Here is a 27,927-nt window from a genome sequence, read left to right as displayed (position 1 = left end):
GGGTCACACAACTTGTAAATATGTAAAACATATGCAACAAGTGGCATCCAGTCTTTGCTTCAATGCCTCTAGTGAAGGAGAATACATTTGCTCTTTGAAAGAAGTCCATTCCATTTTTTGTGGTAGCTCTTATTATTAGGAAGTTGTTTCTTACTTGAAATCTAATTTTGTCTCCTTGCACCTTCTGCTTATTTCATCTGTTCTGATTTCTGGAGCCATGCGGAATAAATCTTTTGTATGTCAGCCCCTCAGATATTTGGAGAGAGCTACTGTCACCCTTACCCCAACCAAGAAGATATCGATAAGGGGCACATAAAGCATTTATTAAGCATTTATTGTGAGTCGGGCAATATACCAAGTGCTAAGTATACAAATACCAGCAAGTAGGACATTCTCTTACACCAAGAAGTTTACATTCTTATTATGGAAGGCAAAACACAATGGGAAGCTGTATGGGAAAGAAGAGAGAGAAGGAAGAGCAATAGTAGGGAGGTGACCAGGAAATAGTGTAGAGACCTAGTTTGGGTTCAGATAAGGAGCGGGTTCGTGGATCAGAGTCTACCTTTCCTAAGGCCACAGCCTCATTTGTTGGGGTGCTTTAGGGGTATGGGTGGGCAGGGATCATTGCTAGATGGTAGGTGGCATGCAGTAGAGATAGCTGAAAGTTGTTTGAATTATAGGATTACACATTTAGATTATGTAGTCCAACTCCATCAGTTCACAGGAGGAAATGCAGGTTCAAAGAAGTGAAGGAATTTGTGCAAGGTCACACAAGTAGGAAGATAATACCAGTATTTGAATTTAAGTTCAATAGAACTCGATTTAGTACTTTCCCACTGTTTCATGATTTTTTAGTTAGATTTTAAAACCCTGTTCAAGAGGCAAGAGAAAGAAGATTACAAGTAATTCAAGGGAAAACATGCTAAGGCCAAATCAATATTTAGGCATTGAATTCAGAAAGATAAGTAGTCATAGGTTTGAGTGACTGGTCAAAGAACACTTACTGGAGGGGCAGCTAGGTAGCACAGAGGATAGAGCCCCAATCTTGGGAGTTGGGAAGACTTGGGTTCAAATCTGGCCTCAGTCACTCCCTAGCTCTGTGACCCTGGGCACTGTGACTCATAACTCATCTGCCTAACTCTCACTTGCCCTTCTCTCTTAGAGTTGTTATTAATATAGAAATTGAGGTTTAAAAACAAAACCAAAAATAAATTCTTCTTGGAATAGGGAGGACATGCAATGGCTTTTAAAGAACTTTCAGAATGAGTAGCATTTCAATAAATTAAGAAGATTTTCTTCAAGTGCCACTATATGCCAGGAGCTCCACCCACAAAGTAACAGACCCTGCCTCCAGGAAGCTTCCATTCTCTGGGAAAGATACAACCTATTCACACATATATCAGTAGGGAATATGTACCAAAAAAAATCTCCAAAATTATGGGGTAGAGGAACTTACACATGGGAGAATCAAGAAAGCAGAATTGGCATGGGACCTGAACCTTAATCTAGGTGTTCCAAAAGACAAATAATGAGGTAGAACTTTGCATAAGTAAGAAATAAAATATGGAATGTTACAAAGGCAGGAAATGGAATAGCAGGAAAACCAATTTGTTGAATGTATATTGTGAAGGGGAAGCTACTGACACAGAGTTCATTTCATCAACCTGGAAAAATATAGGTTTGAGCCATATTATGAAAGATTTTAAGTACCAAACCATGGAATTTGTGGGTTTTTTTTATTATAGAGGTATTGGGGAGTCACTGAAGCTTCTTGAGAAAGGGAGCATAATCAAGTCTGAACTTCAGGAATATAGGCAGCTGTGTGAAGGATGAATTAGAGAACAAGACACATACTTCAAGTAACAGAGTTAATGAGGGCCTCACCTGGGGTTGTTCTGCTAGTAGTAAAGAAAATGAGAGGCATTTAAGAGAGATGGAGGAGACAGAATCTGTAAGACTTGGAAACTGATAGGATTTGTAAGGTGAGAGGGAGCGAGAGGTCTAGAGTAATCCAGGTGACTGGAAGAATATTGCTTCCCCAACCAGAAATGCAGCATTTAAGAGGAAAATTCGGTTAGGGTAAAGAGACAATGAGCTCTGTTTTGAACATGTTGAATTTAAGATGGCATTGGGTCTTTTGGCCAGAGACATCCAGCAGACCTTGGAAGATATGGGACTGAGGCTCAGAAGAGAGATGAGCCCTGGATATATAGATTTAACGTCATCTTGATGGAGATGATGGCTGAATCCATGTGAGATAATGAGATTGCCAAGGAAGACTGTAGAACAAGAAGAGGAGAGGACCTAAGACAAATATAATTGTTGGGACACAGCTGATAATCCAGCAAAAAGAAAAAAAAAAAGGCTGAGGAGTGGTTAACTACTTAGGGAAAGAATCATGACAGAGCATTGTTATGAAAATATGAGGATAAGATAGTATCTGAAAGGAAGGAGATTAACAGTATTGAATGCTGCAGAGAAATCAAGAAGTGTGAGAACAAAGAAAAAGATTCTGGATTTAATAATAAACAATACTTTGATATCTTTGGAGAAAATAGTTTTAAGGCAATATTGGGGATGGATACCAAGTTTCAAGGGGTCAAGAAGGGCTTTGGAAGTGTGAACGTGAAAGACAATAGTTATGGAAATGATGGAAATATAGGGATGATTTTCTTGTATGTGAAAGGTCAGATATATATATATATATATGTATATATATATATAAAGGATGATAGCTTGAAGTGATTGATAGTAAGGTCAAATGCAAGAGTTTGCTTTAATTTTATTTAGGGTGGAAGAGTTTTAAGCATGTCTGCAAGCAGGAGGAAAAGGTGCCAGTGGGTAAGGAGAGGAAGGAAATTAGGAAATGAAATGGAATGATTGAAGAAGAGACAGAATCAAGAGTACATGGAGAAGAGTTGTGAATGCTTTAGGAGATAAAAGCCTTACTGAAGCAAAGAAAGAGACAATGAGGGGTCTGTCATGTTGAGGTTGAATTGAGGATGAGAGCGACCTTGGGCCAGATGGTCACTCCTTTTTTAGTGAAATATTTAAGTGAGGTCTTCTACTATCAGAAAATAGAAGAGTTGTAGTATAGGTCCTTAGCAAACATAAGGTTTTGAATTGCCACGTTGCAGAATGTGATAGAGGACTATCAGACCTGAGGCACAGTGATTAGGAGCCAGCTGAATTATAGTGGACTCAGTCACCAAAGTTGTGTAACTTCATTAATCAACATTCAACAACATAAAGATCAGAGTAGACAGATAGTGGGACTAATTCAGGATTGGTATTTGAAAAGGGATGAGTACCTTCAGCACAATGAAGCAAGGAATTCAAGGGTAAGATCAGTAGGAAGCTGAGCTGGTTAATTAATGGCTCAGGTTTTGAAGGATGAAAAATGAGGCCAGATATGATGTAGGAAAGGAGCAAGAGTAGATATAGAATACATTTTGGAATGTTTAGGAGGTCAGGAGAACTGAAGTGATTGGGAGTTATGGTCAGCAAAAGGAATTTACAGTTGTGGATTGTGATGGTGGAAGACTTCTTGATAGTGACGAGATCAAGGGTATAGATCTGTATTTTAGAGGTGGAAGGACCTCAGAGATCATATAATCCACCCACCCCCTCATTTTACATCTGAGCAAACTGAGGCCCCCAGATTAAGATCTGGCACTTTCCAAAAGTACCTTTTCTAAGGTCACAAAGAGATAGTAAGTGACAGAGGCAGAACTGAGACCCAGATTCTCTGAATTCATGGCTCAGAGTCCTTTCCATTGTATCACACTGATCGAACATGTGGTTGAATTGGAATATAGGCATATAGTTCATGGGAATCGAAGAAGCGTTGAACTGGGAAACAAGGATATTTGAAGGCTCAGCAAAGACAAAGAAAAGGAGGGGAAGACATTCTAAGCAAGGAATTGATAAGCAAAGGGATCAGAGGCAAGATTTGAGTGTGCTAGAGAGTTCATGTTTAGAAGTAAAAATAGGTAGTTTGGGTAGTTAAGGTGGGTCCACATTATGGAGCTATGTGAATGTCAAACTTCAGAGTTTGAATTCAAGTGTCGAGGAAATGAGAAATCCTAGGGCAATGACATGATGAAAGAATTGTTTTGAAGAAGATTAAATGGGAAATGAGAGAATGTGTAAGATGGTTAGAGGAGAGAGAGACTGCTGTCAGGGAGCCTGGTGAGGAATCTTTGGGCAAAGTGTGAGGATATGGGGAAGTGACGATGGAAAAGGAGAGATAGATGGTATTACTCCCCAGGAGGAGATATAACTACAAAAGAATTAATTCCATGTAGTTGCAATAGGAGGGGATGAAGAAGGATGAATCAAAGATAAATTTCAAGTTTTAAGCACGGGTCACTGGGAGAAAGATAGTCCCCCTCATTCAGTGCTAGGCATGTGTCTTGCAGATAATAGACATGCAATAATTATTTGTTGACTATTTGACTGACTGATTGTTTGAGTGGATAAGAAACAGAGAAGTCAGATGGGAAAGCTGGTTCTGGAAAGAACATGAGTTTTGTTTTAGACATAGCAAGTTTGAGATAACAGAGGGATAGACATTAAGGTGGGAATATTCATCTGACAGTTGTTGCAGCAAGAAGATATAGATTTGGAAGTCATCCAAATAGTGATGTGGGAGTCTTGCACAGAGTGATAATTGAAACCATAAGAATAAATGAATTCTTCTAGGGAGAGTGTTGAGAGAGAAGTGCAGAGGGTTGAGGACTAAATAGAAAATTTGGAAAAGAAAGAATATAGTTTTATATCTTGTCAAAGTGGCCGAGAGAAGAAGTTCCAAAAAAGGGTGTGTGGCCAACAGCATTAAATACTGCAGATTTCATCAATTTAATTAATAATCATTAGATTTGGAGATTCTGATGCTAACTTAGAGTATATAAAAGAAGTACATGGTATGCTCCTTACCCTTAAGACTGGAAAAAGATTTATGCACAAGAAATAACTTGAGAACAATTATTTTGTTCAGTCATTTTTCAGTTAATGTCCTACTCTTTGTGACTTTTTTTGCGGGGAGGGTTTCTTGGCAAAGATACTGGAGTGTTTTGTCATTTCCTTCTCCAGCTCATTTTATAGATGAGGAAACTGAGGCATAACTGATGGTTAAGAGATTTGTCCAGGATCACACAGCTAATAAGTGTCTGAGGTCAGCTTTGAACTTCCTGATTCCAAGTCCAGTTCTCTATCCACTGCACCACCTAGCTGCTCTTTCTGTGTGTATAAAATTACCTGATAAATTATGTGTACAAAGTAGTACTAGTGTTCAGAGACCTAGGAAAAGTGTGAATAGTCATAGAAAAAATCATGGAGAAATGAGTATTGTTGAAGGATGAGTAGAATTTGGATGGGAAGAGAGGAAGAAAGGGATCATTCAAGGTGGTGCTAATGACAAAAGCTTGGAGGCAGGAAAGAGCATGATAATGTGAGGGGGAAAACAAGACAGTTAAATATAGCACAGTTTGTGTTGGGGGAAAGGGCAGAGAGTAGGGCTCTACTGAATTCTGAGAAAAGGACTGTGTAAACAGTGAAGCATTATAGAAATGTGACCAATTATTATTATTTACATATTAGATATTATTATTGATTAAGAATGGCTACAGAAGGTGGAACCCTGCTCATAGAGAGCATGAATGCCAAGCAGTGGGGTTTAGACTTGATATGAGAAGAGATAGCCATTACAGTTTTTTGAATGGGGAGCTGATGTGATTAAGATTTTATATTATATTAGGAGGAGTAATTTGTATGAGTATGCAGGCTACATTGGAAGGTGGAGCTTCAATAGGTCAGTCATTTGTGTGAGAATGTTTAGGCAAGGCAGTGTTTGGAAAAGGATAGGTCAGGGGGCAGCTAGGCAGCTCAGTGGATTGAGAGCCAGGCTTATAGATGGGAGATCTTGGATTCAAATCTGGCCTCAGACACTTCCTAGCTGTGTGACCCTGGGCAAGTCACTTAGTTCCCATTGCCTACCCTTACTGCTTGGAACAAATACGCAGTATTGATTTTAAGATAGAAGGTAAGGGTTTTAAAAAAATAAAGACAGCTCAGTTTGATTGGAGTTGAATTTATAATTTTATGGATGTGAGAGGCAGTGGGTAGTGGGGGGGGGAGCTTAAGGAGGAGAGAAAAGACCCTATTGCTAGCATTTATAAATTTTGACAGTTCCCTAGGAAAGTGAGTCTGAAGTTTGGGATTGGATGGTGGTATTGCCAAGACCCTTTGAAGATGACTTTCTGGATTTTGTGAGTTCATGACTCTGTATTTTCCATAGGTCACCGATCTCTGATCCCTGAGGAGGTATCCGGGGAGCTGTGTTTCCTCTTTCTGTTCCCTCTAGGAATCTGTGTTTGACGGTTACCATTGTGAGTGCATGCGTGTTATGTGATTTCTGGTATCAAGTAAAGAAATGATAAAGGCCCTTCTGGAAATAGCCAAGGGCAACATCTCAGGTATAACATTTGCCTCATAGTCTTATCATTCAGTTTTAGAAGTAAATTGAAAGTTTGAGTCTTAACAGAAAGGTCGGAGGTCAGAGGAGAGAGATGGAAATATGAATACCATTTAGAAGCCCAGGATGAATAGAGGACAGAATGATAAGGACATAGACTAAGGTGGTTATATGGAGAAGAAGGGAGCAAATTCAAGCAACATTTCGAAAGAAGAGCCACCAGAACTTGGTGTCTTTGTGTGGGAGATGAAGGAAAGGTGACAGAGGTTCCTAGTCTGGGAGACTGGTAATGATAGGGTAGCAGCCCTTTGTCCGATCCCCCACTCAGTCCAATCGGCCACTCATTTGGCATGAAGATGAACCACTTGCTGCACATTTGATGGAGGGGCCGTGCCCCCACCTCCCACTTTAGAGTAGGTGTAGATATCCTCCAGCTGCTCCCTGATGGTCATGATCCTGTTAGGAGAAATCATACTTCTCATCGGCTTCTTTGCTAATAAGGGGATATAACAGAATTGGGGAAATTGAAAGGGGAGATAGGTTTGGGGGATTTTATTTTGGACACTTTTAATGTGTAGTGATGATGAAAAGTCCAAATGAAAATGTACCATTGCATTTGAAAATACAACAGTAACTCTTGAATTGGAGTCAGGAACCAATGACCAGACTTTGGAAAACACCCATTGTTCTGAGGCTGGAAAAATAAAAAAAGAAATATGAGCAAAGAAGGATAATAACCAAGAACTAAAATAGTGTGATGACAGAGAAGTCAGGAGAAGAAAAATGATTAAGAAATAACAGGCCTAACCTTTCCTCCCACCAACAATATTTAATACATATTTTTAAAAGTGAGTAATGCTCAAGAATTAAGTCTGAGCAGCCCCTCCTACCCTTATTGATATAATACCAAAAAGGTGTTAAGTCTCAGCTTCTCATCCATAAAACAATGTGAATACTGTTTGTAATCGCTGCATCAAGGGTGTTTAGCAGAGAGATTGCTGGCTCTGGAGTTAGAAAGATCTGAATTCAAATTTGAACTACTGAAAGCACTAAACAACAACAAATTGCTATATTACCAGATCATTATAATGAAGGCAATTTATAAACCACCAAGTGCTGTGTCAGTGATGTTGATGATGGTGATAATTCCTTTTGTACTTCGAATCCTGTACAGATTTATACTAAATGTCCCTGCCCATGCATGCACTGCTCCCCCTTCCCCACTAACCACCCTTCCACAATGCACTAGGAAGAGGGATAAAGAGTCAGTGGATCTAATCTCTTAAGAAATAATATTTAATGAAGTTCTTTGAAGGTGGTTTCATTCCAGGACAAGAGCAATAGAACTTCTCAGCATTGGACATGCACATCACAAGGATCAATTAATTAAAATGACTTTGTATCAATCACACATTTCTAAATTAGGTTGACCTGGTATATGCATGGGAAACATATCAATTTATGAGCTTCAGTCATATTTTTGGTGTTGCTGTTAAGGAATTCACTGAGTGAGATAAACTGAGAATTAGTGATTAGTTACCTCTAATAAGGACTGCCTTCCCCAGAGGTAGTCCAGTTGTTTTCTCTTTGCCCCAAAACATGAAATCCAGTGGCTTCTGTTGAAAAGGGGTAGGTTTTGTTGAAATATAAAATATTAGTAAATATCTGTGTGAAAAAAGCAATAAAATATTGGCAATTATTTGTGAAGTTATTGCCTTCTCTCTTTCATTTTTCATGCCTCTGAAAAGATGCAAATATATTTTTATGTCAAGGCACAGCATGATATTAAACAGTTTATAAATTCTGTGCAAGAAGGTGTTTTGGGTTTGGGTTTCAAAAGACTCCTACAAACTTAGATTGTTACTTAAATCAATTGTCCCAAGAGCAGAAAAGAAAACCCTGGAAGGTCTATCTACTCTTTTATTCTATCTATGCTACTGAGACATTAACACAAATAACTGAGAGATGATTGCATCATATAAAAGCATGACTACAGAGAACAAGGATAGTAGGTTATTTACTCATCTTTCTAAATATGTGTCAATCCTATGGGAACAATAGACAAAAATCCTGCTTGATTTAGTTGAAAGTGTCGAAAAAATTTGGCAAGATAATAGTTATGTTCATAAGAGAAAGTCACTTCGATGGTATTCAGATTTATTTGTATGTTCCTATAATTATAAGGCTTCTCGGTCTAGCTTTTCAATGAACCCCTGCCAATCTTTAGGAATCTACCAGATTTGTTCATTTTGTCCATATATTTCCAATCGCAGAATTATGGAAACTAAGAGATGTAAGGGGCCTCAAAGGCGATTTAATTCAGAATTAAAAAAAATAAATCCCTTGTAGGACATCCCCAACCAGGAAGTATGCAGCCCCTGCTTTAAACACCTATTTCCCCAGTTGTTGTCCAGTTATGTCCATTTTTTCTTGACCCCACGGGGGTGGGGGGTGGTTCTTCTGGCAAAGACACTTGAATAGTGTGCCATTTTCTTCTGTGAATGAGGAATTGAGGCAAATGAGGTTAAGTGACTTGCTTAGGGTCACACAGCTAATAATTGTCTGAGACTGGACTTGAACTCATGAAGATGAGTCTTCCTGATTCCAAGCCCAGTGCTGTATCCACTGCGCCTCCTCAGAGGCACATTTCCCTTTTGGATAGCTCTGGTTAACAGCAAGCTTCCTTTTTAGTAAGAATACACGTCTCTTTGCAATTTTTGCAGGCCAAAACTAGTCTAATCCATGGAACAATCCTTCAGATACTTAAACTCTTATTTCTCAAGTATATGCTTTTTTCATGGCAATGATGCCCAAATCTTTCAACTTAATAATAATTAATACTACTAATAATGTCAGCTGGCACTTAAATAATGGTTTACAGTTCACAAATCACTTTAGTTGATCTCATTTAGTTCTCAAAACAACCTTATGAGTGTGGGTACTATTATCCTCATTTTACAGATGGAGAAGCCGAGGTTGAGTGACTTACTCTGGGTTACACAACTGGTTACAACTAGTAATTAGCCTCGGCAGGATTCAAACTCCTCTCTTCCTTATCCTTCAATTGTTCTTTATATTTTTACAAACTTGAGAGGAACCCTCATCCCCCTGTTGTCCTATAACATATAATGTATGTTTATCAGTGCTCAAGTCATGAAAAATAGAAAATAGCAACTTAGCTGTGAGTTTAGTGCAATTTGTCCTTAATAGATTTAAAACCAAAATCCACAACAAAATTAAAAAAAAAAAAAAACTAAACAAATTACCTCTTGCTATGATGAAAACTAATAATTTGCTATAATATTAACTGGCCTTTATAGAACACTTCATGAATTACAAAACACTTTACAAGACTTATCTTATTTGATACTCACAATTCTCTGAAGTAGAGGATGAGTCTTGATTCCATTAAACTCATTTTATTGTTGACAAAGCTGTGGCCCAGAATGCTTAGTAACTAGCCCCAGGTTACACGACTTTTAAATAGCAGAGATGGGTCTTGAACTCTGTCTTCATGAATTCAGATGCAGTGCTTCTTCCACTTAGAATTTTAGAATTGGATGCGAATCTTACAGAAAAATTAGTCCTTTTCTCTCATTTTATAGCTGAGGGCAAAAAAGGGCTCAGAAATTTGGTGACTTGCCTAAAGTATTAAATGCTAAAGTCCTCATAGTCTAAATCCAGTTCGGTTTCTGGTGCATTGATCTGTTTTATTAAAACTGAATAGCAATACATTTGAATATGAAAACTAATTTAATTCCATTTATCCAAAGCAGTGTGATGAATGGAAGTTTCTTATAATTATAAGCACCAATAAAAAAAGAATTTATGTACTTTGAGCCTTTAAAATAATTTTTCTTATCTTTTCAAGAAAGTCTATGGGTTTGGAGAAGTGTGACAAATGAAGTGAGCTTTAGCCCTTCCTTTGTAATAATGTTGATCAGTTCATATTTCAGACAGAATTCTTAGTATTTCCTAGGTTATCAAGGAGGATTATCAAGGATCAGGAGATTATAATGGCAAACTAAAAACAAGTAGTTTAGTTCTTTAGCCTATTATGCACACAGAGTTTCAAAAAGTCCAGTGCCTTTCATTCTAAGAAACAAAACTTTTTATCGAAAGTTGATTATACTACTACTCTTTGGTTTACTAAAAAAGTAATACACTTATTTTTTATGCCTTGACACAACTTTAATATTTTAAAGCAATAATTCAACATAATAAAGTTGGTTTATGATATTAAATATTTCAAAGATGTAATTGCATTGTAATCTTTAAAAAACTCATTGATTCAAATATACCTTCCTTTGAGGACAGGGGTCATGTTTCTTCTTTCCTTTTCTCTCTCTTGTCTTCCTTTATTTGTGTGAATATATATTATACACACATACCTTTGCAAGTAATTTCAGTTTTTTAAACTAGACCTGTGATTTCATCAGTGTAGAGAACACTTGATAAGGAAAATTCCTCCACAGATGCAGATGGACAATTAGTGTGAAATTTAAGTCACTTGCCAGTAGTATGTGTTAGAGGCAATCCTTGACCCCAGCTCTTCATAATTCCCAGACTGGCTTTGCCCATTGTGTGTCATGGTGCCTTTAATGTATGCATAGACAAATGTATATGTGTGTGAATAATTTGGGATGAGAACATAAACTAGGGAAGTCAGTCCTGCGACATACACACTGTTAGACTGGTATATACAGGTAAGTAGCACATTTAAAGGAAATTCAGATGTTTCTAAATTATACCAATTATTTGAAGACTTACTCCCTAAAAATTCTTTATTTGAAACATTTATTAAATCTCCTGAAAGGCTTTTGTTATATAGAAACTTAAATTGCTTCACATAGTATATTATGAGATTTTGGGTTCACAGCTTTGGTTGTTTACTATCAAATCAGAACAGCAATTACAATTCTGTTTCTGATTCACTTTAATAAAAGTGAGAACATGACTAATTAAAAATCTCAAGTTGACAATGCTCTTCATAGATTCTTGTTCCTTTATGTTATCATTCCTGGCAAATGCCATTGCCAAGTACACACATACAAATTTTTCATTGAAATGTTATTTTTAGTGGGTGTGGTGAAGCACATGTATAAGTAATTCCTGCTACTGCTGGGACAAGTAGATTGCTTGCTTTCAGAGGCTCTGAGTTGTAGTAGGTCTAAAGCTCTTCTAGTATCTGCAATAAGTCCAGCACCAATATGAGGTGATCCTAAGATTGAAGGGGCCATCAGGCTTCATAGGAATGGATGAAGTGGCCCAGATCAGAAATGGAGCAGACCATAGCTTCTGAGCTAATCAGCACTGGGATTGAGTCATGAATGGCCTCTGTTCTTCCAAACTGGACAAGATAGAGAGACTTAGTTTTAAAAAAAGAAAAAGGAAAAAGAGGAAAAACAGGAAAAAGGAAGGCATCGAAAAATGTTTACTATCATTTTCATATTTCAAAAGATAATTAAAAACTTATAAATTTTAAATACAAAATTTGCCCAGTTGCTCTCCAGAGATAATGTGTCAATAAGTGTCTTTGATTATATTAGATTACAGAAAATCAAAATAAGCCTACACTTTTTTTAAAGTTCTAAAATTATTGATGCCATTTTGTGTTCTCCTAAAACCGCATTTCCCAAACGGTTTCTATGAGATAAATAAGGTCCCCTATGAAAATTGTAATGTTTATGATGCACTTCTCCCTAAATACTTCAATATAAAATTATGTGCTATCACAAAATTATGACTTTTTTTTCTAGGATGAATTAAGTTTAATTTCCTTTGACTTGCCCAAAGTCTCTTTGTTACAGGGCTGTTCCAAACTCTACTTTTGACCCTGGCCCAGTGCTTTTTTGTATTTTGTTTCTATTATACTCTCCAAAGTATTCTGTGGTTAAATTCATTTGGGAAATGCTGTGCTAAAGTATTGTTCCACTGCTAATCCTGTGGAGTTTATTCCTTTGATTTTTTTTTTCTTTTTCAAACAGAAAGCAAAGGGGCATTTTGTCTTCCAGCCAGAGACTTTGAGAAAAGCAAGATAAAGCACAGATCATGGACTCCTCATGTATCTTCATAGTAGTTAATTTCATGCATGTGTGAAAGATAATAGATGTGATTCCCAGATGCTAAATATTTCTGAGCTATTTCTATACTGTACTACTATCTGGGGCCTAATGAAATTAACTCCTGCAGACTGGTAAATTACTGAAAATAATGAAGTCGAAGAAATTCATTCATCTTAATCAGTTTATATATTTCCATTCTAATCTTGACGAAATGGCACATTACATTTGAAAGCCACATCTATTGGCAATGGTCTAGGCTTTCGAGATAACACAGAGCTGGAAAAAAAAATGTTCATTCATTTATTTATTTATTTATTTGGGTGATAAGCAGCAAATTTTTTTTTTCTTACATGACTCTGTTTTTCTTTTAGTGGCAAAGCATTTCTATAACACTGGTTGAGAAAGTTCAGATGATTGCTGTAATCCTAGGATCACTGTTCTTAATAGCAAGTGTGACTTGGCTTCTGTGGTCAGCCTTCAGCCCCTATGCAGTATGGCAAAGGAAGGACATCCTCTTTCAAATCTGCTATGGAATGTATGGTTTTATGGATCTAGTGTGCATAGGTAAGCTTATGACATCAAACTTTGAAAACTGTCGATATATATTTGTTATTCTGTTTTTGCAAATTCTATCAACAGCTTGTGTGTCCTGATTCATATTTTCTTGATTCTTTGGGTCGTTCATCTATTCAAGTATGGAAGGAGGGAAAAACGGATCTTTGGGGAACATAATACAGCATTCATTTTTCCAAATAGAGAAAATAGTTCCTAAAAAAAATCATAATATTCAGAAACACGTTTGCCTATTTTAGAAATAAAAGAGTAAGGAAGCTGAGAGACGGATGATATTAGGACAGAGATTTCCATTTTGAAATTTCAGTGGAAAATAGCATCTTTCATTGGTTTTATGGGCTCTGACTGATATGCATGGGAGTATGGTACTGTCTAGGGAGACAAGAGGGTTGTTTTTCTTGAGATGAGCCAGATTCTCCTAGGGCATAAACTACTTGGAGAAACAACTGGACACCTGAGGAAAGATTTATTAGCTTTTCAAGCCACAAGGTACCATTTAGCAAATTAAATGGCTTGGAGAAGAACAAGGTGAAACTTTTGGCTATAAAATGAGACTTTTAAATGGCTACCTACTTGTAGATTTCAGCTATGCATTAGAGTGACCTCTCAGTGTGACCAGGAAGATAACTGAGCTGATAATGAAAAGTATATACAATTAATATTTTTAGAGCCATTATATCTCGGTAAGCCAGGAACATTGGTAAGTGAGTTGCATTAACCTTTCAGATCACTTATATTACTGCTTCCATTCAAGTTTCAATTTGATCTGATTTCTGCTTTCTCTCCCACCCAAACTAGCGAATTATTCACAAGTTACAAAACAGATAAATGTTAATTCTCTTTCCTTTCCTTTCCCTGTTGTCTCATGATCATGATCAAAGGAAGGGGACATAAAGGTGATGAATAGGTTACAATCTGGAGAGGCATTACCTGAATGATTCAGTTACCCTTTGTGAATTATCGCACTTTGTTTTCAGTGGAGAAGATTGAACTGATGGATTAAAGAATCATTTTGTTACAGAATGGGTTAGTCCTTTTCTTCAACGTTAGTATTTTAAAGGGTTAGAGCCTATTACTGTTGTTAAGAAAATGTAACTTAAATTAATTCTTTTTTTCTTTCCCCATTCACACAAATAAGAATCTCATTTACTTTCTATTATAAGAATTCTGAAAAACCAATTAATTTCATGGATCAGAAGATGTTTTCTTATATTTCACAATTTTCAACTGATTATTTCTTGTGAGATAATAAATGATGAAAATTATTGATTATTCTAGTGAAACATGTTAATTCCTCAACCTAGTAGTTTTAATTATTTGAATTTTATAATGTAATAAATTATTGTAAATAATAAAAATGACAAGGTGCATATTTAAGGGTTTAGTAATTTTCTGAAAGTACAGTTTGCTAAATAATCAGTATTGTAAGCATTAGTGTAATTTTTCAAAGACGTTTCAGAGTGAAGATTTTCATTATTTTGGTACTTTTATGCTGATAATCTTTTCCAGTATCTTTTTGTTGAATCAGATTCACTTATCATCACTAAATTAACATTTTGAAACTACTGAAAAATGTGAAAGAATTTACAATAGAAATATTACTTATTTACTTTGGCAGTCTTGTAGATCTGTATAAACTAGCTCAGAAAAGTGTGTGCCTCTTGAAAGTATATTTTGAGGACCATTCATTTATTCAACAGTTATTATACACCTAATATACGTGATTGATACCATGATAAGTGCCAAGGGGTATTAAAAAATAAAGCAAGACTACTGAACTCACTGAATTTACAAGACAGCATTACTATATTAATAATTATAATAGCAGCTAACATTTGTGTGTGCTTACTATGTGCCAGGCACTTTGCTCAATGCTTTACACTTATTATCTCATTTGCTCTTCCCAATACCCCTGGGAAGTAGGTGCTATTATTATTCTCATTTTAATGATGAGGAAACTGAGCAAATGGAGGTGTCAGTGATTTGCTTGGGGGGTCACAGCTAGTGTCTCTAATAAAGAGAAGAAAGTCATTTTGGGATAACTAGCTAAACAGTAAAGTTCTTAGGACCATAGATTTAGCAATAGAAGGTACCCTAGTGATAATCTATTCTAATCCCTTCATTTTACATAGAAGGAAACTTGGACTCAGAAAAGTTAAGCCCTTTGCTCATTTGCTAAGACATTTCAGGGTTTGAACCCAGGTCTTCCTGATTTTCACATCCAGTACTCTAGCCACTAGGGCATATTACCGCTCTATAATAAATGGCAGCCAGTATGTCTAACATTTCAAATCTAAATATCAATGCTATCAAAATGATCACATTATTAAAGTGAATTAAATTTCTTAAAGGGAAAAATGTCCTTCCTAAGCTAGCCTTTGAGTGGAAGTTTATTCTTCAAACATCCTTATGCTTCCGATCCTTCCTCTCATCTCTGTGAGGTTTTAGCAAAGCAGCAGATTGAGAACATCAAGCCCTGAAAACCACCAGGGTCATTTTTTGAGTAAGAGGTAGCAGTGAATGGTTTCCTGTTTGGAGGGGATATTGGTATTGCTGATTCCATGATGCTTCTTAGAGGGGAAGGGAATGCAATATCATTAGGCCAGTGGATACTGACAGGACTCCACAAAGATGCTGAAGCTCTGGCTATGCATCCTTTTTATGTCCTGATTCTGGCACGGACTCAGAAGAAGTCAATCAATAAGTTTTAAGTACTAAAGAAGTCTGCTTGTCTGACGCTTGGCTTAGTACATAGATGATGCCCTGAGAATTGAATGACGTACATGGGAACCAATCTAAACTGAGGCAGTCATATAATTTGGTATTAATGCAGAAGCAAACATGCTTTTGATCAGTAAACAAATGCTGACTGTGGGAGGAATTCTATTACTGTTAGTGTTTCTTCATATGCTCATTTTCCTCTGCCCAGCTTCCAAATCTTAAAGGAATAGGGAAAAATGAAAGAGGTTTCCAAGGAGGGGCCCAAAGACACCCTTATTAAAGAGGTAGGAAAGTAATACTTGTCTAGGGAGAAGTTAAACCAGAGTTATTCAGAGAAGAAATGACAAGAAATTAAATATCCTCTAAGTCTCATGTATTTTTGCACAAAATATGTGTTTCTAGAAAAAATTGTGTTAAAATAGCCAATGATGATAGTCAATTATTATATTACAAGAAATAATCTTTTGAAAGTTGTGAAACATAAGGAAATTCCCCTGAACCATGAAACCATTTACTTTTTAATATTCAAGTAATATCCCCAAAGTGAATATAGCAGTTGGCTGACAAGTTATTTTCCATTTTTACTGAGTAGCAGACAAGTACAAATGAGCTTAAACTTCAACATGAGGGATTTAGGTCACGTATAAGCAAAAACTTTCTGACAGTGAGGGTTATCACATAAGTTTCAGAATGAAGCTAAAGCTTCTGATTCTTTGGAGGTTTTTGGGGGAAATGGAGTGCCATTTGTTTATGTGGGTACAAGAAACTGAATGAAATTCCACCTAAAGGGCAAGTAAAGGGCATTAACTGGCCTCTCAAAGGCTTCATTTGGTCTCTGATTCTGTATATATATATGAAAGATACTGTTTGAACCATAGCATCATCTATTTAGCTAATAAATGAGCTGTCAGTCTTTAGAGCAAAATACGTAACAGGCGATCTAATTTTTCAAAAAAGTCAGCTACCCGAGTAGGAGTTTGGTTATATATTTTCAGAATGAACATATTCTGGTTGTTGAAGACTGTTAAATATTTAATGATGTGACTGTTCACCTTTTCCATTGTTTGACTTTCTCTTGATGTTAATTTATTGGCGGAAGTGTCAAGGGTCTAGATATTATGGGATTGAAACAGATAGGTGGATAGATTGATAAATGGATAAATGGCTCAATAAACTATGTTATCTGGTTCCTATAAATGGGTTTGCATTTTCTAAATGGCAATGGAACTCTGTGTTCCAAGAGAAATGATTAAAGGAAGAATGAGCTCAACATTTTCTGGAGAAGGGTATTCAAGGTTAGAGAGCAATTGCAAGGAGGTAGAGAAGAGATAATCCATAAAAGGCAGCAGGCCTGTTTAGCAGATAGCCTTTTTCTGTTACTAACATTGCTTGTGATACTTCTATGGATTAGGTTCAAATTCAATCTCTGAGCTATTTCTATAGCTCACTACTTTATCAACCACACTTCACTGCTAGAATAATAGAAATGCAAAGAAACATAATTTTATGCTATATTTTGAAGGAGCTTTTTAATATTTAAATAGGTGGCATTCAGGCTGTGGTCATGTACAAAGAAAACCAATATAAAAGATTTAAATCACTGCAAACATTGTGACCCAGTGGCAGTAATTTGGAAAGAAATAATAACCCAAACTTCTTGTGTTGGATTTCTTTTAAGAAGATTTGTACTGTATACAAATGAAGATGAACAAAGTGAGGAATAAATTGAAGTGAAAATACAGGCTTGGAGATATAGTAACATTTTCAGTCCCAGGTTTGGCTATTAACATCCTATTTATCATAACTTACTGAAGAAACTGCCATTAGATGTGATTTAAGTAGCAATGCATTTTGCTATGGGAGGAATGTCTTTGTAATGCTATTCAATTGAATACATTCAACAAGAATGATGAAATTCCTACTATGTGCATGGCACTGGCCTTTCAAAGTTAAACATTAAGGACAATCTTTGCCCTGAAGGAGATTCCATTCTACTGGAGATTAGGGTAGAGAGGTGAAAGGGAAGGATACTCATGGACAAATCTAAGTAAACAGGAGCAAATTTGAGGAGGGAGAGGAAGGAAGTTGGAAGGATCAGGAAAGGCTTCATGGTTCACTTGATCTGAACCATGGAAGAAGCCAACAGTTCTTGGAGGCTCAGGTTGAAAAGTGTCTGTATCCCAGGCACAGGGCACAGAAAAGGGAATCGATGGAGTCTATTTGGGAAGCAGTTGCTAGCCAGTTTGGCAGGAACATAGACTCCTCAAAAGGGAATATTATGACATAAGTCTGAAAAAGCTGGTTTAAATGGCAAGCTGAGGAATTGGTGGCACTGAAGGGAGCCACTGAAGATTTTGAGCCAGAGATACAGATGTGAATGGAGGCACTTTTTTAAGATGACTGTAGAAAATTATTTTGTCACTTAGATGTGAGATAAATTGGGGAGAAACCCATATCTAGGAGATCCGTTTAGAATATTCTTGGGGTCATGCAACTTCGAACTAGGATAGCTAACAGAAGAGGATGGATTAGAGAGAAGTCATGGAGGGAGAGGTGGAAAATCTAACTCCTCATTGGTTGTTAGAGGTCAGGGTGAAAGAAGAGTCGAAGATTGTTTCAAGGTAGAATAACTTGGGTCACTGGAAGGATGTTGGTGCTCTCCACAAAAATAGGGAATTTTGGAAGAGGAAAGATAATGAATTCTCTTTGGAATATGTCAAGCTTGAAATGTCAGTGGAACATCCAGATGGAATAGCAAGTTGGCTATATAGAATAGTGGTTCAAGAGAGAAATAAGGGCTATATACATAGTCTATGAAATTGTCTATATAGACAATTTAGTAGAAGAAACCATCAAAGGAGGGAATGGAGCAAGAGAATAGAGCCTTGGGAGATACAAATGCTTAGAGGACAGTAGGACTCCAAATTGATAATGGACTATGGAGGTGGAGCTTGAAGACAATTAGCTTTGGTAAAATTAAATATGCATTGATTAAATGCCTACTCTGTGTCAGGCACTATGCAAAGTGATTGGGATACAAAAACAGGCAAAATACAACCCCTGCCCTCAAGGACCTTACAATCTAATTGGGGAGAGATAAAATGTCAACAAATATCTACAAAACAAAAAATATACAGGATAAATGGGAAATCATTAAAAAGAATGAAAGCACTGCAATTTAGAGGGTTTCGGGAAGACTTTGTCTAGAAGGTAGGATTTTATTTGAAACTTAAAGGAAGTCTGGGAGGTTAGTAGTCAGAGCTGAGAAAAGAAGAGCATTGTCAGGCATAGGGAACAGTCTAAGAATATGACTGGACCTGAGAAGTGGAATTTTTTTTTTTTTTTGATAGAACAGCCTGGAGGCCAGTGTCACTGGATTAAAGAGTACATGTTTGGAATAAAGTACAAGAAGACTAGAAAGAAGCAGTGGACTATAGCAACTATGGAAGACCTTGAATGCTAAACAGATTATTTTGCATTAGCTTATAGAGGCAATAGGAAGCCACTGGATTTTATTGAGTGAGGGAATGGCATGATCAGACCTGCATTTTAGGAAGGTCACTGGAATGTCTGAATGGAGAATGGATTGGAAGAAGAAACTTAAGGCTGACAGACCCACTAAGGGGTTATTGCAGTAATCAAGGAGTGAGGTGATAAAGTAATGTCAGGGGAAAGAAGAGGGGCATATTTAAGAGGTGTTACAAAGGCGAAATCAATGGACCTTGGCAGCAGATTGGATATGAAGGGCGAGAAATAGTAAAGAATGTCAGATAATTTCTAGATTGTGAGCTTGAGGGACTAGGAGGATGATGTTGCCCTTTACAAAAATTGGGAAGTTGGAGGTGGCACTTCTGCATCCCGGTTCAAGATGTCTGAAAGGCAGTTGAAGATAGGAATTTGAAGGTCAGTAGAGACATCAGGGCAGGAAAGGTAGATCTGAGAATCATCAGCATAAAGATGGTATTTAATTTATGGGAACTGATGAAATCATTGAGTGAAGGTAGTATAGAAGAAGAGATGAGTGCCCAGGACAGAACCCTACCGGACACCTCTGGTTAGAGGGAATGATCTGGAGGATGATCCAGCAAAGGGGACAGAGAAGGAGTGGTCTGATAGGTCGGACAAGAACCAGGACAATAGCGTCTCTAAAACCTAGAAACATAAGATGATGATCGATGATACTGAGTGATAATTAAGGAAAGGCCATTGGATTTGGCAATTGAGATCATTACTTACTTTGAAAGGAATAGTTTAGGTGAAATGATTAGGTTGGAAGCCAGATGTTAAGAATTTAAAAGAGTAAGAAGAGAGAAAGTGGAGGCAGTTAGGGTAGATGCTCTTTTCAAGGAATTTAGCTAGAAAAGGCAGAGGAGAAATAGGATGGATAGCGGGGCTAGAAAGGTCAAGTGAGTTTTTTTTTCTTTTCCCCCAGGATAAGAGAGACATGGACATGTTTGTAGATAGGAGAAAATGAGCCAGTAGAAAGGAAAGATTAAAAATATGTGAAATGGAGAGGGTAACCTGTTGGAGGAGATGGGATGGAATGGGATCACTTCAACGTGGAAGGGGCAGGCCTTGATAAGGAGTAAAGCCACTTCTTCCTGTTAAACAGGAGCAAAGGAGGAAAAAGCAGCTGAAGGCATTTGAGTGATAGAAGACAGAGAGGAGAAGAGGGATTTCACAATGAACGGCCTTTATTTTTTCTGTAAAATGTGAGGCAAGCTTCTCAGCTAAGCAAGGAGAGGGGGATGGGTGGCCATGAGAGATTTGAAGAAAGATGAATAGGTTTGAACAAGCTGCTATGGACAGTAGGATAAGGAGTTAATAAGGGAAATATAGGATGATTTCCTAGCATCGATGAGGGCCCAGATGGAGGTTATGTGACATAAATTTGTAGAGGATCCAATCAAAATGATTATATGATTTTCTCAACCTTTTTTCAGGATCATGTACTGTAATAATTAAAAATGTGTTTGACAAATATAAGAATTAAAAAAATTATTGTAGTCGATTAACTCTTAAGTCATGAGGTTGAGGTTGTAGCAGCTTTAGTAGCTTTATTACAGCAGGATAGAGATAGTAAAGAGGGAAATGTAGGAAGGTGATAGGGGAATTGTCTAATCTGCTACTCTTAAGTTTGCTTTGAAAAAATCTAGCTCACTCCCCTACAAAGTTCTAATCTCCAGAAAGAGGGGTGGAAGAGTCTCAGTCTCCAAAATAGAAGTCCTCCAACACAGAAGAAGTACCACACAGAATCCAATGCAGAGACACGAAAGCAGAGGTCCTCCCTCAGCAACAGCAACCAGCACAGCATAGGCAGAAGTTCCTCAGCAAGAGCCATCAATACAGAAGAAGTAGAAGTCCTCTAGAATGCCCTTGGCTGGCTTTTGTAAGCAGTTTTCTCCATGTTATTTCCTCTCTCTGGTTCCTCCTTCCATTCACTGTGGGCTGGTCGATCACATCCCAGGAACCGAAGTCTCTTAATTTGCCTAGCACTGCCCAGGTGTCTGTGGGATACACCTCCTATCCTCTGAAGGTGTGAACTTTTATCAAAAGGATTCACAAGTTCCTGACTAACTAATTTAAAAGGGTGGAGCACTCCAAGTACTTGATAAAGATAAAAAAAAATTCCCTTTTACATTACATAGGCACAAAGGTGGCAGATGATGAGGCATATCCAAGGCTGAAGCTTGGCTAGGCATAAAAAGCAATATAATAAAGAAAAGAGGCTAGGGATTCAAAAGAGGACAGTGTAGAATTAAATTGGTTCAAGGAGTCAAGATGGGGAGGAGAGGAGAGAGTGGCTAGTGCAGGGGCTATGGCCTGGGAGAGAATTAAGGGGTCAAGGGATTGGGAATCAGGATGAAGATGAAGAGTGGGATTATGTAAGAGAAGGCAGAGGGAGAGGGGAAAAATCAATAGATTATGGTCAAAAAAAGGGATTTAATGGAGGAAGAGAACCAGGAGAACACAATAGCAAAGAGAGGATCTAGGAGGTTAGTTGTGTCTCACTAAGCTGCTGAGAGGGCAAATAACATGAGGATTAACATAACCTGATGAGTCTTCCTGTTAAGAGATTAATTGGGGCAGCTAAGATAAGACACCAGGCCTGGAATTGGGAGGCCCTGGGTTCAAATCTGGTCTCAGCACTTCCTAACTGTGTGACTCTGGGCAAGTCATCTAACCCTGATTACCTAGCCTTTGTTGCTCTTTTGTCTTAAAATTGATACTAAGACAAAAGGTAAGGGTTAAAAAAAATATTGGTCATAAGCTTATAATATTATTTTAGCATTTGTTTAATGCAATGGTGCTTACTACAGATGTATGTCTATATATGTTATACGCACATATATAGTGTGTGTGTGTGTGTGTGTGTGTGTGTGTGTGTGTGTGTGTGTGTGTGTGTGGATACAAATNTGTGTGTGTGTGTGTGTGTGTGTGTGTGTGTGTGTGTGTGTGTGTGTATGGGGATACAAATACAAATACTCTTTTAGAGAACTGCTTTGTCAGCCGTTTCAAGTTCCTCTAGTCCTTTTGGCAGCCAATCAATAAAGTGGCATAATGATTGACTCAGGGGTAACAACTATGCAATAATTATAGCACCTGTTTACCCCTTTCCTAATTAGTGTCATAATTAATGTCTGGAAAATGTTTTAATTTCCTCTGAGATACTGAGAAAGAATACTTATTGGTGTAAAATTAAATGTGTTGTATTAATTTTTTGAAAAAATGTTAGCATTAAAATGTATCTTAGAGGTGATTTGTGAAATATTTCTTTGATGGTTTTTTAAAGGAATTCCTGAAATCATTTATTTGTTTTTGTGCAAAATCACTTTATCAATGAACATAAGACTTTCCAGATTGGATCAGCTTTAACGATCAATAAAGATATATTATTATAAGATATATTTGTTATCTTTGAAATCTCCTTCAAAGGTTAGGGATGTACCCTGTAGACTTTTTGGGGGGTTATTAGTCAGTCTTTTATTTTTTTCCCAAATTCAATTTTAATGTTATTTTGAATTCCAAATTCCACTATTTCTCTTCTACCAATTGAGATGAGAAAAGCATGTCCTTTTACAAATATGTATAGCTATGTAAAACAGATTAACGCATTTACCGAAGAAAACTAGAAGATAAAGAGAAAAAAGATGAAATGTTTGTTTTTTTAATTAAAAATTTAACTTTAAATGACCTTTATTTAGAGTACAAAACTATCCATGAGTTCCTAGGATTTGCCATCATAATTCTTCCTAAAGACTTTCATGACAATAGCTATGATTTTACTAAAGCTTTCCAAATTTGTGTTCCAACAGGAAACTGCTATTTATGATTTGGCAGTGTCATTGACATAATGTGTGATTTCAGAGTAAAATTCATTTACTTACAATTCCATGCTGAAAATCTTGCCCACATTAATCTTTGATCCTGTTTCAATGGATATAGAAATACTCAATTTGAGTTATGTTCATTTTTCTTTTCTTCTCCCCCCCCCCCCCTTAAACCCTTACCTTCAAAGCAGGAAGAACAGTAAGGGATAAGCAATTGGGGGTTAAGTGATTTGTTCAGGGTCCCACAGCTAGGAAGTGTCTGAGGACTCTTTATACACTAAGCCATCTAGCCGCCCACTCCCTCCCACCCTCCCCCTTTTTACACTCATTCAATGCATATATCTAGTTATCATTATAGATTTTTTTTGACAATTGGGCTCAGAGCATCTTGTCAACTCATGAAAGCAGTGATTAAATGTGCCTTATTTTGATGGTGCTTAATATAAAGGTGGTCCTCTTGAAAATAAAAGTCAAGGGATCTATAGCCTGATAAAAACAGTTTAAGTTATTCACAACATGCTGAATTAATATCTTCTTATGACAATCCCAAGAATGCATGTGGAAAACAAATATTATTCAATTGCATAGGATGATCTGTGGTTATTTTAAATATTGACATGACTCCTTCACATAGAGAATCCTTGACTAGGGAATTGGGTAACTAAAATTTGCTGTATGTTTTATAAAAGATGACTACTGCTTTTTCTCTCTCTCTATGACTCCTTAAAAAATAAATTATACCTCAATTATTGCTTATTTAAAATTATATTTTACAGAGATTTTTAGTACAGAAAAACAATCAAAAGTAATTTATTTTGGGAAATAATTTAACATGAATTTATACAAATAAAATTTGTATAGACCCAAATCCATATTTGTCCTAACAGATGACATAGGACAAAATAAAAACAAGAAAATTAAATTAGCTTCTATATATAATTGGACAGAGTTGTGGCATCTACACTAGAAAAAATGATTTTATTTACGAGAGAGTTATCTCAGCTCAATTGAAGACTACTCTTCTTTTGATGTCATGATTCTGCAAAATAAGTTGCTATAGCGTCTGCATCTGTTTCTCCATGTCCTCCTTTAATACGGCTGGTAATTACCACCCCTTCAGAATACTATGGCATATATGCTCTGTTGATCTTGGCCATGACTCCTAGTTCCACCTTGGTCACTTGTCACAATGTTTCTCCCTCCTTTTGGTTGTTGCTTTTGCTATCTATGTGCCTTTTCGAGCTGGGCAACTTTGACTTCATACTTCCCAGAATCAATTTGATGATATCTACTTTCTAATAAATTCTTTCCTGGTTCTTTATCTATATATATGAATGATAAAAACAGAATCTCCTTCTTTCATTTGTTATTGCTGTCCATAGAAAGTTCGATATTCTTAATCTCTCCAAATACGACAAAATATTTTTTGATTTGTCCCTCAGATTATTTGGGCATAGACCACCCACAAATACTTTTTTAGGGGTTCTTTTCCTTTAAAAGATTTAACCCTTTAGGAGTCTCTCACCTTGCCATTCAGTTTATGTTTTTTAAGTTCCAGGACCTCACCAACACTGGCACCATCTTTGAAAAGCACAAATCCAAATCCCTTTGATCTTCCAGTGTCTTTATTGTGCAATCTACAGCCTCTCCAAAATAAGACAGGTACTCAGTCAAATCTTTCTTGCTCATGTCCCAGGTTAGCCCTTTAATAAATATATTATTGTCGTCCTGCTTGTTCTTGTTCACGTTGACTTTGGAGCCACTGGTGAACTCCATGCTGCTGTACTTGTTCATGTCCTCCATGGTGGAGGGAGTTGTTGGCCAGGGACAGGTGGCAAGGAAAGATGGTCAAAGCAGTGGAATGTTGTATTGGACTGGATTCGAAATACAGAAGAGAATAACATTGGACACATCTCTATCTGGAGCATATAGCATGTTTCATCATGAGTCCTTTGGAATTATGGTTGGTGATTGTGTCGATCAGAGTTCCCAAGTGTTTCAAACTTAGTAATTTGTCCGTACAATATTGTGGTCATATTAAATAACTCTCCTTGCTCTGCTTACTTCATTCCACAATAGTTCTTACAACTTACAACTTATAACCCAAGTTTTTCGGAAATCATCCCCTTTATCATCTCTTACAGCACAATAGAATTTCATCAAATTCATATAACTTGTTTGACTATTCCCCAACTTGTGGGTATTTCCTTAGTTTCCAATTCTTTGCTACTTCAAAAAAGCTGCTCTAAGGCTTTTTTTGTAAGTATGGATTCTTTTCCTTTCTCTTTGAGGAATATATCCGAGAATGGTATTACTGAGTTGAAGAATATTCACAGCTGAATAGTTTTTTTAGTTGTAGTTCCAAATTATTTTCCAAAATTACTTTTCAGTTCACAGCTCCACCAGTGTAGTAATGTATTTGTTTTTTGATAGCCTCATTAACATTTATCATTGTCCTTTTTTTTTGGTCAGTTTAGGCAATCTGATTGGTATGAGATGGTACCTCAGAATTTTTAAAATTACATTTCTTTATAGTGATTTAGAGCAATGGTTTCAAATTCAAATAGAAATGAAAGGCCACTAAGTGGTACATAAGGATTCCTCACTTAGAATATTGACTTAGAAAACCATATATTAACATTTTTTTTAGTTTCTATTGTATTTATATATATATATATATATATATATTTTTTTTTAATTACCATTTCTTCCATTACTTTTTAATCTAGTTCAGGTTATACTTGGGCCACACACTTGTTGTACCTCTGTAGCATTTTTTTTCATATGGATGTTGATAACTTAGTTTTTTTCCTTTTAAAAGTGTCTATTCATCTCTTTTGACTATTGATTGGGACTAGCTCTTAATCCTATACATTTGACTCGTTTTTTATATATTTTAAAAGTGAAAAATTTATCAGAAAAACTTGTTGCAAGGATATCCTCCAATTTTCTGCTTCTTTCCTAATGTTAGTTGCATTGGTTTTGCTTTGCAAATTTAATTTTTTTTGACTCAAAAGCATCTATTTGATGCCTTGTGAACCTCTCAGGTTCTTGTTTGATCATGTCTTCTTCCTCTATCCATAAATGTAATCAGTAATTCCTTCCATTCTCCTCTAATTCACTAATGATAATCCTACAAACATCTTGATTTTCCTCAGAAATCTTTTGTGGCTCTATCTTCTTTGACCTTATCCCAGCTGTTTCTTTACATTACATATATTTCAGCCTTTAACCTGTGGTATATGAGTCTAAGAGTTAGCAGACATTAGTTTTATTTCTGGATCTATCACTTACTAGAAGTGTGAATTCGAGCAAGTCATTTTGTGTTTTTGTGCCAGAGTTCCTTGTCTTTAAAAAGATGGAGCTGAAGTAAATGATTTCTTCTAGCTCCACATTTCTATGACTCTATGAAAACTCTTAGGAGTAATGAGTTCTGTGCATTTGCTACCTGCGGTTTGAGCAAATACTTCTTTTTATTTGTCCTAACCCTACATCATTTAAGCTTTAAGTATCCCTTTGTTAGTGTACTCTGAAATTTAGTGAACTTAGACTTCTTCACTTTATCTATAGCCTTCATTGTTTTATAGACTGTGATCAGATCCTCTCTCTGACTTCTTTTGAGACTGAAGAGTTGGAATCTTTCTTTCACCCATCTTTATATAGCTGTTGCTATTCTCTTGATCATTTTAGTTGTCCTTTATTTCTCTGGTAGTTTTCTGAAGACATAGTGATGAGGATTGAACATAATATTTCAGAAACAGACAGTTTTATACAAGGATAAAATATTCTTTCTAGAAAACTAGCTAGCCAAGCACTACTAGGCTGAGACCAGAAAGGATGGCAACTGTCTTTCTCTAATCCATGTCTTTTACCTACCTTCTCCATTTCCCTCAGGTTCCTTGCTCTGGGATTGCTTGTCTCCTTCATAGAGGAGCTACATTCTCCAGTGTTCCATCTCATTTCCATCTAAGATTCCACAGGAACAATTTTACTTGGGGATCTAGTTTAAGGAGTCTTTCTCTCCTAGGTGGGGAGAAATGAAAAACTACTCAGAAAACAAAAAGGAATCAGGTATGGAACAAGATGGTTTATTCTCACAGGGAAAAGGAATGCTAAGCAATAAGAAATCATAGATTGATCACAATCAATTAGGAGGTTAATATATAAGTCTTCTTTGGACATTTCTATCAAGACTGGATCATTTGCTGTTTTGTATCATTTATATTGAAAGCAACCTGATCAGTGCCAAGGGAGCCATTTTATTTCGCTGGTAGTTTCTTTCTCTATTGGCAATTTTTTTTTCTTGGTGTATCTTTCACTACCATTGTTGCCATCACCACTGAATCAGCTAATATGGCTGATTTTCCAGGAAGGGGGAAGATATGGTATGCCTTTTGAGACACACAGCATCCTGTACCAAGAGAAATAGGACACAAACAGGAGGCAGTTCCATTCTAGTCACAGACTTGCCTAGGAGACTTGGCACTCTTGGGCTGGAGGGATCTTCCCTTGGAACTCAGAGCATTTGAGGCAAGCAGGGACAACAAATCTGAATTGTTGGAATTGCCTTTTTTTGTGTGTCCTCAGAGTTCCAATTCTACAACCATTCACCCACTGAAAAAATGTCTTCAAGATAGAGAATATCTTTACCTCCTCAGAAGAAGGAGGGCAAGGATAAATACTGGATTTATTTTCAGGGTTGTTGTTGTTGTTGTTGTTGTTCCTCCTCCTCCTCCTCCTCCTCCTCCTCCTCCTCCTCCTC

The 27,927-nt window shown here is 36.8% G+C and overlaps 1 protein-coding gene and 1 pseudogene across 1 annotated transcript in view; one reads left to right on the top strand and one right to left on the bottom strand.

Annotated features, from left to right (window-relative positions):
* Positions 1–27,927, top strand: part of MARCHF11 (membrane associated ring-CH-type finger 11) — a 139,250-nt gene that overhangs the window by 94,044 nt on the left and 17,279 nt on the right. Inside the window, exon 3 of the mRNA XM_044657889.1 lies at positions 12,912–13,104. Within this exon, the coding sequence (XP_044513824.1) occupies positions 12,912–13,104 (193 nt within the window). The remainder of the gene's footprint in view (positions 1–12,911; positions 13,105–27,927) is intronic.
* LOC123232553 lies at positions 24,282–24,968 on the bottom strand (annotated as a pseudogene).

This window comes from Gracilinanus agilis, chromosome 1, assembly GCF_016433145.1.
Source record: "Gracilinanus agilis isolate LMUSP501 chromosome 1, AgileGrace, whole genome shotgun sequence".
In the NCBI taxonomy this organism is placed as follows: Eukaryota; Metazoa; Chordata; class Mammalia; order Didelphimorphia; family Didelphidae; genus Gracilinanus; species Gracilinanus agilis.
Note: the sequence above shows the minus strand (reverse complement) of the source record. Positions and strands in the feature narration are given on the sequence as shown.